The sequence below is a fragment of the Chiloscyllium plagiosum genome, unplaced genomic scaffold (genome assembly GCF_037043375.1).
Source record: "Chiloscyllium plagiosum isolate Xiang-an unplaced genomic scaffold, Cpla_swu_hap1 HiC_scaffold_3, whole genome shotgun sequence".
Lineage (NCBI taxonomy): Eukaryota > Metazoa > Chordata > Chondrichthyes > Orectolobiformes > Hemiscylliidae > Chiloscyllium > Chiloscyllium plagiosum.
Window position 1 is genome coordinate 154,892,519 of NW_028270141.1, and position 14,304 is coordinate 154,906,822.

Sequence of the window (14,304 nt, forward strand, 5' to 3'; positions counted from 1 at the left end):
TAATGCAGGCTATTGGTGAGTCTACATCTGGAATACTGTGTACTATAGTCATTGTACTTATACAAGGGCGTTAATATGTTGGAAGCAGTTCAGAGAAGTTCTATTAGACTAAAAGATTAATACTTGCAATGAGTGTACTGCCTTATGGGGAAAGGTTAGACAGGCTAGGTCTGTATGCTCTGAAATTTAGAAGACTCAGATATGATTTAATTAAAACAGATAAGATCCTGAGGGGACTTGACCAGGTGGATTTAAAAAGAATGTGGAAGAATCTAGAACTCCTCTTTCTAGAATGAACATTTTTTGCCTTGAGTCTTGAAAATTTGAGTCTTTGGAAAGCTCTTCTTCAAAAGACAATGGAAACAGTATATTTAAAAAATTTTAAAGCAGTGGTAGATAGACTTTTGATTACCAGGGAATAAAAGGTTATTAGAAGATATGCAGGAATGTAGAATTGAGATTGAAGACAGATTAAGCATGATCTTTCAAATGACAGAGCAGGCTTAAAGGGCCAAGTGGCCTCTTCTTGTTCCTTGTTCATATGTTTGTGTGTATGGAGAAGCAGGTGCAGGGTATCTTTGAAATAGGTCATCCAGTATATGGCATAATGGCTAGAAGGCATACAAACTCATAATAATTTCAAGCTATGCAAAGTAGAAAGAATGTGATTGAAGTATTGCTGTAGGAAAGGGAAAAAGGGTGGAATTTTAAAATTAAACCTTGACAAAAGTCAATGTTAAGGAAATCTAGATGGAATGTAGAACTATTTTCTGATTTGCTCTTGCCCATTTTATCCGACAAAGCCAATTTCTGTTCCTATGATTTCTGAGTAAAAAATACTAATGATTAAATATACCTCAATATCATCTTTAAATTGAAGCAGTGGAGCATCCATGACATTTTTCAGAGAGAATGTTTCTGACGTCACATTAAATTTGTGCCCTGTTACTGCAGAAATCCGGTTCCAGTGTCTTAGCTGCATTGACTTATTCGACATCATTTCCAAGAGTGGACATGATTCACTGAAGTCATCGATTTTCTTCTTCAGATCCAAAAATGCTTGCCATTCCTTCAAGCCTTTGGGCAACCTACGACACCTAGAAATGGTTCAGATTAAAGAACAGTTCAGTGAATACCAGATTAATTCACATAAGTAAGCCAACATTACATTGGTACCATCAGCATCAAACACTAGACGTTTTGAATAGGATTCAATAAAAAAATGTGAGGATTGGTCACAGTTATTGGCTGAGTGTTATTTTTTGACACTAAATGTAGAGGAAGGCCTAAGAGTGGGGGGTACTGCTGCCTGAGGATGAACTGGTTCTCATGAGCAATTGACTTCTTCTCAACTCATGACTTTTGCAGGCATGGGTAAAATACCAAATTTACAGACAAGTGGGCAGCAGGGGGAAAGTGAAGACTGCAGATGCTGGAGAGTTGAGAGTGTGATACTAGAAAAGCACAGCAGGTCAGACAGCATCTGAGGAGCAGGAGAATGGACATTTCGGGCAAAAGCCCTTCATCAAGTATCATCATAGACAATAGACAATAGACAATAGGTGCAGGAGTAGGCCATTCTGCCCTTTGAGCCTGCACCACCATTCAATATGATCACGTCTGATCATCCTTAAGCAGTATCCTGTTCCTGCCTTATCTCCATAACCGTTGATTCCACAATCCTTGAGAGCTCTATCCAACTCTTTCTTAAATGAATCCAGAGACTGGGCCTTCACTGCCCTCTGGAGCAGAGCATTCCACACAGCCACCACTCTCTGGGTGAAGAAGTTTCTCCTCATCTCTGTCCTAAATGGTCTACGCCGTATTTTTAAGCTGTGTCCTCTGGTTCGGCACTCACCCATCAGCGGAAACATGTTTCCTGCCTCCAGAGTGTCCAATCCTTTAATAATCTTATATGTCTCAATCAGATCCCCTCTCAGTCTTCGAAACTCAAGGGTATACAAGTCCAGTCACTCCAGTCTTTCAGCGTAAGGTAGTCCCGCCATTCCAGGAATTGACCTCGTGAATCTGCGCTGCACTCCCTCAAAAGCCAGAATTTCTTTCCTCAAATTTGGAGACCAGAACTGCACACAGTACTCCAGGTCTCACCAGGGCCCTATACAGCTGCAGAAGAACCTCTTTGCTTCTATACTCAATCCCTCTTGTTATGAAGGCCAGCATGCTATTAGCCTTCTTCACTACCTGCTATACCTGCATACTTACCTTCATTGACTGGTGTACAAGGACACCCAGATCTCTTTGTACTGCCCCTTTACCTAAATTGATTCCATTTAGGTAGTAATCTGCCTTCCTGTTCTTGCCACCAAAGTGGATAACCATACATTTATCCACATTAAACTGCCATGCATCTGACCACTCACCTAACCTGTCCAGGTCACCCTGTAATCTCTTAACATCCTCCTCACATTTCACCCTGCCACCCAGCTTAGTATCATCAGCAAATTTGCTAATGTTATTACTAATACCATATTCTATATCATTAACATATATTGTAAAAAGCTGCAGTCCCAGTATTGATCCCTGCGGTACCCCACTGGTCACTGCCTGCCATTCCGAAATGGAGCCGTTTATCACTACTCTTTGTTTCCTATTAGCCAACCAACTTTCAATCCAAGTTAGTACTTTGCCCCTAATACCATGCGCCCTAATTTTGCTCACTAATCTCCTATGTGGGACTTTATCAAAAGCTTTCTGAAAGTCCAGGTACGCTACATCTACTGGATCTCCCTCGTCAATCTTCAGAGTTACATCCTCAAAAAATTCCAGAAGATTAGTCAAGCATGATTTCCCCTTCATAAATCCATGCTGACTCTGACCTATCCTGTTACTGATGTGTTGTAATTTCATCCTTTATAATAGACTCCAGCATCTTTCCCACCACTGAGGTCAGACTAACTGGTCTATCATCAGGAAGGTCTGTACCTCATCAGGAAGTTCTACACTCCATGCACAGATCTTCCTGGCTCCAACTTCTATGAACCACAGTTAATCAGCATGTGGATAGCACTTGACTCTGGGCACATCACTCAACCTCTGTTTACCAAGCCTATCCACTCCTGGGGTGATTAGAGATCAGACCAGAAGCAGCTCTATTGCCTGTTTTAACATAGATATAGCTGGAATACTGTGAATAGCTTTGGTCAATCATCCAATGAAAGATATACTGGCACTGTAGGTAATCCAGAGAAGGTTCACCAGGCTGATACCTACAGTACTAAGAATGGAGCAGATAGCTATACACAAGTACAATATGTTTGTAACTATGGAGTCATGTTGGGAGGGTGGTCAAGGCTGGGAACTGAATATCCAAAGGTAATGGAAAAGGAAGTGGGATGGTGTTGTATTAAAAGATGAAATCAGTTAATAGTGAAAAAAATATTGGTGTTGGGAAGATAGATGTGCAGCCAATATGTGGGTAGAGCTAAAGAACAACATGGATGGAAAACATGAAGGAAGTTGTCTCTTCAAACAATGGTGGTGATGTAAGGGCCAGTCTTAAACAGGAAGTTAGAGATGTGTACAACAAGGAATCTGTCATCGTGGACTGGCAAACTACATTAGCAATAATACTGTTGATGAATTCTCACAGTATATACAAGATGGAATTTTAGACCAGTACATTGCCGAGACAACTCAGAGGCAAGCCATTGTTGATTTAGCTTTGAGCAATGAGAAAGGGTTAGTAAATAATCTTGTCATTAGATCATAAAATGATAGCATTCTTCATTGCGACAGAAAGCGAAGTAATCCAATCCAAATCGAGGACCCAAAGTCAATAACAGAAACTATAAAGTTAATAAAGAACTAGGTTACTTTATTAAAATGTATAACAGGAAACAGGCTATTGCACAAAATCAAATCAAATCATGATAATGCACTGGCATGGATTAAGAAATGCTTCGCAAGCATGAAGAGAGAGTTGGAATAAATGGATCATTTTCAGAATAGAAGGTGGTGACAAGTGGATTACCACAGAGATCTGTGCTTGGGCTTCAACTATTCACATTAAGTATTAATGAAATGACTGAGGACATCAATTGTAATATTTCGTCGATTGCTGATAATACACAACTAGGTGGGAGTGAGAGTGGTAAGGTAGATGTAAAGAGGCTTCAGAGTGATTTAGATAAGTTGAGTGAATGAGCAAATTCATGGCAGATGCATTAAAATGGAGATGCATGTAAAGTTGTCCACTTCAGACAGTATTATTCAAATATGATAAATTGGCAAGGTTAATGTACAAAGGGGCACAAGTGCTCTTGTACATTTTTCTTGAAAGCAAGCGTGCCGGTGCAGCAAATAGTTTGGAAAGCCAATGGCATGTTGATCTTTATTGCCAAAGGATATGAGTTCAGAACCAAGGAATTCTTCCTGCAGCAGTATAGGGCCTTAGTGAGAACAAACCTGGAGTATTTTATGTAGTATGGTCTCCTTACAGTGGCTCAGAGGTTAGCACTCCTGCCTCCCAGCACCAGGAACCCAGATTCGATTCCAGCCTTGGATGACTGTCTGTGCGAAGTTTGCACATTCTCCCCATGTCTGCATGAATTTCCTCCGGGTGCTTTGGTTTCCTCTCACAATCCAAAGATGTACATGTTAGGTGAATTGGCCATTATAAATTGTCCATAGTGTTCAGGGATGTGTAGGTTAGGTGCATTAATCAGGGATAAATATCGGATAGTAGGGTAGAGGAATGGGTCTGTGTGAGTTACTCTTTGGAGGATTGGTGTGGACATGTTCGGCTGAATGGCCTGTTTCCACACTGTCGGGATTCTAATGTTCTACTGAAAGATATACATGCTATAGAGAGAGCAAAGTTCCACTAGACTGATTCCTGGAATGTGAGGTTTGCCTTTTGAGGTGAGACTGAGTCAATTGGGCTTGTATTCACTGGGGTTTTGAAGAATCAGAGGGGATCTCATTGATCCATATAAAATTCAGACAGTGCTCGACAGACTGCTCTCTGGAAGAATCCAGAACAAGGGTCATGATCTCAGAATACATGATAAGCCATTCTGGGCTGCAGAGGGAGTAGCCCTGTGAAACTCTACCACAGAAGGCTGGTGAGGCAAAGTCACTGAATATATTTCAGGAAGAAATAGATTAATTTTGAAGCTAATGATGTTAAAGGGTATGGGGAGAAAGTGAGGTCTGCAGACGCTGGAGATCAAAGCTGAAACTTTATTGCTGGAACAGCACAGCAGGTCAGACAGCATCTAGGGAAAAGGAGATTCGACGTTTCGGGCACATGCCCTTCCTCAGGAAAGGGTATGGGGAAAAAGCAGAAGTTAGGCACTTGAGAAAGACACCATAATCATAATGAAAGACGAAGCAGGTTTGATGGGCCAAATAGTTTAATTTTGTTCCTATATCTTATGTTTCTTTATGTTTTCATGTCAGCAGCACCTTTTCATTGTTTAACCCCATATGGTCACTGAAGGATTACACAATGGTGTTCAGACAATAAACTTTAGTATCGACAATATCTATAACATCTTGACATCTACATATCCAGCAACTTTGAAGAGACTGCTATTTATTAGATCATAACCCAAAAATTTCCTTCATACCAAAAATATGAATCGTTTTCATTAGCTTTTACACCACAGCTATATAATTTATAAATCAGCCATGTACAGAAAGATACAATATCAAAAGCAAATGAAATGGAAAGGAAAACAAGTGTCATGATCAAAAATGGATTTGTATAGAGTATGATTGTTTTGAAAAGTCCTGTGCATTTAATGTGATTATATTGTTATTGTAAGAGAAATCTATATGAGTAGATTAAATAGAGTCATAGTGCTGTACAGCATGGAAATAAACCTTTTAGTCCAACTCATTCATACCAACCAAGCTTCCAAAGCTAAAGTAGTTCTATTTATCCTTGTTTGGCCCATAGCGCTCTAAATCTTTCTTATTCATACATGGGTCCAAATGTCTTTAAAAGTTGGAGCTGTACTTCCACCTGCCACTTAGTTTTACACAATTCTTTCCACAAACAAACCATCCTTTGTGTGAAAATGTTGGCTCTCAGGCTCCTTTCAAATCTTTCTCCACTCATCAGGCAGTCAGTCCCTGTGACATTTTATAAATTCCTACTTTGGAAATAGAACCAATCTGACTTCATGTTAGGATGCAAACACACCTTACACCTTTCATGCATTATCTGAGCTAAAGTGACACTTCTTTTTTATATGTTCATAAAACCTTGTTATCTCGGGGCTGTGACTTGAAAGACATTCTGGGATTAACATATTAATCAATCAAAATATGCATCCCCATTCTAAGATTAAAGATTTAACAGCAATCAAGTTTTGTTCAATATATCACATTAGTTGTATGACACTTAGTTCTTTTACAATAAATTTTGTGTCCTCTGATCCTGACCCACTAGCTACCTGAAGGAGCAATGCTTCAAAAGCTTGTACAGTCAACTAGATCTATTGGGCTATAACCTGGTGTTGTGTGATTTTTAACTTTGTCCATCCCACTCCAACACTGGCATCTCCACATCTTAAAACAAATGTCTTCTAGTTGTGAATTCCCTTATCTAAGGGAGAAGACATTTGCTATTCACCTTATGTATGCCACTCATGATTTTAAAAACCTCAAAAAAGTCCATACCATCCTTTCCTCCAGTGAAAAATGTCTCAGCCTATCCAGCCTCTCTCTATAACTCAAACCCTCCAGTCCCAGTAACATTCTTGTGAAACTTTTCTGCCCTTCTGCAATTCAATAATATCTTTCCTATAGCAGGGCTACCAGAACTGTACACAGTACTCCAAAAGTGGTCTCACCAATGTCCTATACAACCATTGGTGTTACAGCTTGATAGTTACAGTTTGATAGTTAATGGTCTGAGCAATGAAGACAAGCTTGCCAAATGCCTTCTTTGCCATCCCGTCTACCTGCGAAGCAACTTTCAAATAACTATGTACCTGAACACCTAAGTCTCCGTTTGACAATACTCACCAAAGTCCTTCCATTAACTGTAAAAGTCCTACCCTTGTTTGTCTTACCAAAATGCAACACCTTGCATTTATCCAAATTAAATTCTATCTGTTACGCCTGGCTCATTGGCCCCAATGGATCAAAGTCCTTTTGTAACCTGAGGTAACCTTCTTCACTGTCTACTATACCACCAATTTTAGCGTGATCAATAAACTTACTAACCATTGTTATGGACCAGAACAGACCCCCTCACAACATTTTAAGAAGGCAGCCTGGACCCTAACTTTTTCTTAACTTGAAGGTAGGTGTGATGTGTATATTCCAGATGTGATGCAACTGGCCAAACTACACGATGTTAAGCAAACCACAATTTATTTAAACACTGTCATTAAAATCAAATGAAAGAAAAAGGAATTTAGAATTTCTTAACTATGGAAAACTTAACTGAATAATAGATACAGTACCCATTACTAATTAAATGTTTCATCCCACAAACACACCTCTTGGTAAAAAGGTAAATTCAGACACAGATTCTTATAGGTAATTCTCCAATCCAGGAGGAAACAACATCAAGTGAGATTTCAGAGAAAGTAGCAGCTAGGAATCATTTTACTGAAACTCCAATTCTTTTGGTATCCAAACAGCTTCCGACAGCTACAACTACAAACAAAAACTAGAAAAGTTGATCTGTGAGAACTGCCCACTCCCCTTCCATTGTTCCAGCTGTTTTTAAAAAAACCTAAATACACAAGGTATTTCCCCAGGTTGTGGAAGACTTAGGTTTAAGGTGAGAGGGAAAAGATTTAAAAGGGGACAAAGGAGCAACTTTTTCACACAGAGGGTGGTGCATTTATGGAATGAGCTGCCAGCAGAAGTGGTAGAGGCTAGTACAATTACAACATTTAAAAGGCATGGGTATTTTAATAGGAAATGCTTAGAGGGGCATGAGTCAAATGCTGGCAAATAGGACTAGATTCATTTTGAATGTCTGGTCAGCATGGACGAGTTGGACCAAAGGATCTGTTTCGGTGCTGTATATCCTTATGACTATACGACTCTATGACTAATGGTCAATGAAATAACACCATGAAGGCCCGTGTCCTGTCACCAATTCTCCATTTATTTAGACGTGCAGAGTACATGACACTGACCCAGGTAGCTCTGAGCCAGCTCTCAGAGTGAGCAGAACTCCTGACACTCCTGTTTATATCTGTCAGCCAAGGCTCCTTGATTGGAGAGTGTGGTGCTGAAAAAGCACAGCAGATCAGGCAGCATCCGAGGAAGGGCAATCAGGAAGGGCTTATGCTCAAAACGTTGATTCTCCTGTTCCTCAGATGTTATTTGACCTGCTGTGCTTTTTCAGCACCTCACTCTCAATTCTGATTTCCAGCATCTGCAGTCCTCACTTTCTTCTTGATTGGACCAGGTTAACAGCCCAATCAGGGAAATCAGATTCTGGCTGACCTTGTTCTAATCATTATATTGCTCTCCTTCTAAGTCCAGGGATGTAGACCTGTTCTTTTACTTGGAGCTTTCATCTGTCCACATGCATGTTCAGCACCACCTCTCCAACCTGAACTTTGTATGTGCCTGATTTTGCCTCAGATATTGATAGAGTGTACCGACTATAACCCGCTTCTTGTGCCAGATGCATCTCGGCCAAAATTCATCTGTTTCTTCAGGCAGTAATGGCATCAAGCCTGCGACATCTGCTGTGCCCTTCTCCTTCTCAGAGATTTCTTTGATGCTAGGCAGGAGGGGGGAACCGCAGGTTCTGACAGCCTTTATGAATGTTCTAAGGGGCCGGGAATATTTTGCTCCTGCTCCTTTTGCAAGTTTGCAGCTTTCATTTGTCCACATGCATGTAGAGCACCACCTCTCCAACCTGAACTTTGCTTGTCACAGGGCCTGACCTTGCATCAACCATGTCTCGTATGCATGCAGGTCTACTCCATTCGTTTTGACACCAAAATTCATTCCCTGAAGTAAACTGCCTCCCTTGCTTAGAGGAGTCTTGTATCTGGCATGCTGTTCTTATCCTTTTGTCCTTGTTGGCACTCTGGGCACTGCCCTACCAATGCAGTTATATCTGCACCTGAGCCTGGTACCAGATAAAATTTCTTGCCAACACCTTTGTTTTGGAAACCCCTAGACGATCCTGATGGAGTTCAGCTAGTAACTGGCAGCGACCTTTGCTTAGGCCAATCACTCTTGCTCCCCATAATAATGTGCCATTCTCGAGTGTGGTCTGGTCTCACTGGGTCCAGAAAAGTTTCAATTCAGGTTGCGATGGCCCTTTTGTTTCTCTCATCGTTATCAGTTGTTTCAGTTTCGCCAGGACTGGATCTTTTTGTGTCCACAGTCCAATATTGCCAGTGGTTAGTTTAAAACCAGATAGATAGTTTGAAACCATAACGCACTCTTGTAGTGGTGGCGCCACATGTGGTACACCTGCCAATTGAAGACGGCTCAATGCATCTGCAATTGCCACTTGGCCTCCTGGAAACTGTCCCACCTTGTAATTGTATGCATTCAGCCAAAGTCTGGGAAGCATATGCTATCGGGCATTCTGAGCCAATACAACTCCTGTACTATATGGGGAGCCATCACATGTCAGCACCACATCTGGCTTGGGATCATAGTGTGCTAAAATCTTAGACATCGATAGTTGCTTTTTCACTTCCCTAAAGGCTATATCTTGGCTATGAAACTATTTCCATGGATGGCTCTTTTTCAGAAGCAGATGTAAGGGTGCCAGGTTATGTATGCCTGTTCTATAATAATTCACCACCCCAAGGAAAGACCTATGTTCCAGTGCATTGTCAAGTTCCTATAACGGGGGGGCGGGGGAAGGTGCAGTGTCCTGGACTACCTACATTGATGCGATAGTGAGGAAGTCACATTAATGCCTCTTCTTCCTCAGGAGGCTGAGGAAATATAGCATGTCCATGAGGAGCACAGCAATTTAGAAAATAAGTGCAGGAGTAGGCCATTCAGCCCTATGAGCCTGAACGACCATTCAATTGATCACGGCTGATCATGCAATTCCAGTATCCCATTCCCACTTTCTCTCCATACCCCTTGATCCCTTTACCCACAAGGACAATATCTGGGTCCCTCTTGAATTGTTTTAATGAACTGGTCCCAACAGCTTTCTGTCAGACAGAATTCCACAGATTCATAATGCTCTCAGTGAAGAAATTCTTCTTCATCTCAGTCCTGAATGGCTTACCTCTTATTCTTAGACTGTGACCCTAGTTCTGGACTTTCCAAATATTGGGACCATTCTTTCCTTATCTAGCATATTCAGTCCTATCAGGATTTTAAAAGTTTTTATAAGATTCCCCTCATTCTTTTAAAGTCCAGCGAGTACAAACCCAATCAATCCAGTCTTTCTTCATATGTCAGTCCTGCCATCCTGGGAATCAGTCTGGTGAAACTTCACTGGATTCACTCAATAGCAAGAATATCCTTCCTCCAGATTAGGAGACCAAAACTGCACAGTATTTAAGGGCGTGGCCTTACCAAGGCCCTGTACACCTGCAGCAAGACATCCTTACTTCTATACTCAATTGCTCTCACTTTGAAGGACAGCATGCCATTAGCTGTCCTCATCGCCTGCTGCACCTGCAAGCCAACCTTCAGCAACTGTTCTACCATGATACCCAAATCTCGTTGCACCTCACCTTTTCCTAAACTGCCACCATTCAGATAATAATCTGCTTTCCTGTTCTGGCAACTGATGTGGATAACCCCACATTTTTCCAACTTTTACAGCTGCACCATAGAAAGTATTCTTTCTGGATGCATCATAGTTTGGTATAGCAACTGCTCTTCGCAGGACTGTAAGAAACTACAGGAAGTTGTGAACACAGTCCAGATCATCATGCAAGTCAACCTTCCATCCACTGAATCCTTCTACATTTCCCATTGCCACGGGAAGGCAGCAATGTTATCAATGATCCAATCAACCCTGGTTATAATTTCTTCCAATCTCTTCCGTCAGGCAAAAGATACAAAACCTTAAACACATGTACTGAACAGGTTCAAGGACATCTTCTTCTCGCTGTTATTAGACTTCTGAATGGACGACTCAAATTTCAAATCTCATGTTAATCTTGCATTTTGTGCACTTCTTTGGAGCTGTAACTTTGCATTCCTTGCACTGTTCAATCACCCTCTGATCTTTGTGACCTTGTATGTTACTATCTGCCTGTACTGTACACAAAACAAAGCTTTTCACTGTATTCAGCTATATGTGACAATAATAAATCAAATCAAATCAAATCAAAATCCCACTGAAGTTGGGTTTCAGTAAGGGAGGCTGTGGGGTTGATGGGCAGAGGCAGTGAGTCGACTTCAGTTCAATCTTGGTTTTGAAAACAACAAATGCTGGAGATCACAGTGGGTCAGATAACATCCATAGACAGAAAGTTCTGATGAAGAGACATCGAGACTTCACTGTCAAAATGTGTGGCACTGAAAAATGCAACAGGTCAGGCGACATCCAAGGAGCAGTGAAGTCGATGTTTCGAGCATAAGCTCTTCATCAGGACGAACAGCTTATACTCAAAACATTGACTGTCATGCTCCTCGGATGCTGCCTTACCTTAATTCTGATCTCCAGCATTTATCGTTCTCACTTTCTTCCAGACATTTAGACTTGAAAAGTTAGCTTGCTCTGTCTCCATGGACTCTATCTGACCTGCTGTGATCTTCAGAAATTTTTTTTTTCAGGACAGCTTCCAGCATCTGTAGTAATTTGATCCCCCATCTTAGTTTTGTTGGTTTTATCATTTGGTGAATATCATAAAATATCTGTAGATTGTGCAAATCTTCAGTTAAAAGTTGAGAGCTGTCATTTCAAAATATTTTTGTGCCAGTTATTTGGTGCTCCTCATAGTGGTTGATTTTGCAGAAACTTCACAAAAATACCCTTTATTTAATTACTTTATCTTTCTAGTCTTTTGCATTTTTGCTTTGATTATTAAACTATGCTATTTCTCTATTAAAAAGGCCACAATTTTGCTAATACTGAGATATTCAAACAGTGGGCTGTTTTACATTTTAAAGTCTTATATAATTAAGCATTATGAGTTAGTCACATTGCATGACATATTGTTAAGTCTTCAGAAATACGTTAGCAAATCAGGAATGTTATGGGATGTATCATTGGGCCATTCTTGATAATGTATTCTTGAACTGAAAGTGCTATTAAATATATACTGTAAGAAATAGCTATATGTGTTGGATATAATTCAGTTACCTGTTTTGAAAGTCCAGTAGTTCAGCGTTAATTTTCTCAATGTCCAGCTCAGTCCACAACACATCATAATAACCATTAATATTATTCATCACAGCATCATACAGACTATACAATTTCTGCAATAGACTCAGCTCTTTCCTGGAGAGAAAACAAAAACAGCAACACCATTATTAAAATAAGGGAACATATAGGAGCAAAAGAACAGGAGGAGGCCTTTCAGCTCCTTGACTTTGTTCCACTACTCAATGAGATCATGGCTAATCTGTGGTTTAACTCCATATAACTGTATTTGGCCCACATTGATTAATATTCTTTCTTAACAAATATTCATCTCCCTTAGATTTAAATTAACAATTGATTTAAAAATCATTGCCATTTTTGGAAGAGTTTCAAACATCTACCATTACTTTCCAAACATTTCTCCTGAATGTCTTGGCCTTACTTTTAGACCATCCCCCTAGTTCTAGAATCCTCAATCAGTGAAAGTAGTTTAGCTTTATCTACCCTGTCATTTCCTGTTAATAGCTTGAAGACCTTAAAATGTCACCTTTAACTTTTTAAATTTTAGAGCAAATAGGCTTAATTTGACAACATGTGAATTTTTTTTATTAGTTTTGGATTTGAACTTTACACAAGAGACAGTAGTTCTGGCCCCTTGAATAACAGTGAAGAATTGGTTCACCTTGCTCCGTTGAGCAAGCTCACACTGCAGCTATTGGCTAGAAGTGGGATGTACACTGTTGTTATCAGATAACTTGATCATTGAAAAAGGGTTCAGGAAATCAGGTTATGATTGATTATTTCATGCGTACATGGGGCAATCAGTTTTAAGATGGAATCGAGTATTAGGGAATTAATAGCAGCCCATTTGTAAAATCTAGACCTAATCATTTGGAGTCATCATGACTTCTCATGAAAGATAAATCGTGCCTGACTAATTTCTTAAAGTTTTTCAAGGAAGCCTCAACCAGAAAAGATAGAGGGAAACCAGTACTTGCATTGTATTGGCACCTCTGGAAGGCATCCAATAAGATGCATCATAAATCTTGTCACAAAACTTATGGTGTTGGAGGTAGTATATTAGAATGGATAGAGAATTGGCTTATGGGCATGAAACAGCAAGTGGAGATTAGGGATTCATTTTCAGGTTGGCAACTTGTAACTAGTGGGTTCCACAGGGATCAGTGCTGGGACTACAAATGTTTACAATATATATTGGGTAATATATATGGTAACCATAAGCTGATTAACCTAACATCTATTATTGGGAAAAAATAAATTATTAAGAAAGTCATAGCAAAACATTTGTAAAATCATAATTTAATCAAGCAAAGTCAGAATGGCATTCTGAAAGGCAGATGGTGTCTGACTAATATATTAGAGATTTTCAAGGAAGTTTCAACCAGAATGAATAGAGGGGAACCAGTAGATGTGTTGTATTTGCATTTCCAAAAGGTATACAACAAGACACTTCACTAAAGATTGAGTCCTAAGGTAAAAGTGCATTATGTTGGATGTAGTATATTGGTATGAATTGGCTAATGGGCAGGAAAAAGCAGATGGGGACAAGGCATTTTGTTTTAGGTTGTCAACTATAAACAGTGGGTTCCACACGGATTAGTGCTGGGACTGCAACTTTTTACAATATATATGAATGACTTTGAGGAAGGAAACAAATGTACTTCAGCCAAATTTTCAGACAAGACAAAAATAGCATGGCAGGTATAACTGCACATCTTTTGATCAGGTGAGGATAAAATCAGAAACAAAAACAGAAGTTGCTGTAAAAGCTCAGTAGGTCTGACAGCATTTGTGAAGAGAAATCCAAGTCAATGTTTTAGGTCTGATGACCCTTCCTCAGAACTGACAATAGCAAGAAAAATGTTGGTTTATACAGAGAAGATAGGGTGGGGAATGGGGGCAAGGAGTAAATGATAGGTAGAGATAGAGCCCAAAGAGAAAGATGAACAATTGGACAGATAAAGGAGTTGATAACGATTTGGCTAAGAAGACAAAGAGCTGTTAATGGAGACTGTTAGCTAACAATAGGCAGTGTGTAATGG

General features: G+C 40.0%; 1 protein-coding gene across 1 annotated transcript in view; it reads right to left on the bottom strand.

Annotated features, from left to right (window-relative positions):
• LOC122540182 (dynein axonemal heavy chain 8-like) overlaps window positions 1-14,304 on the bottom strand; it is a 1,370,012-nt gene that overhangs the window by 722,553 nt on the left and 633,155 nt on the right. Inside the window, exons 34-35 of the mRNA XM_087976825.1 lie at window positions 12,242-12,379; window positions 857-1,097 (exon numbers count right to left, since the gene is read on the bottom strand). Of these exons, the coding sequence (XP_087832951.1) occupies window positions 857-1,097; window positions 12,242-12,379 (379 nt within the window). The remainder of the gene's footprint in view (window positions 1-856; window positions 1,098-12,241; window positions 12,380-14,304) is intronic.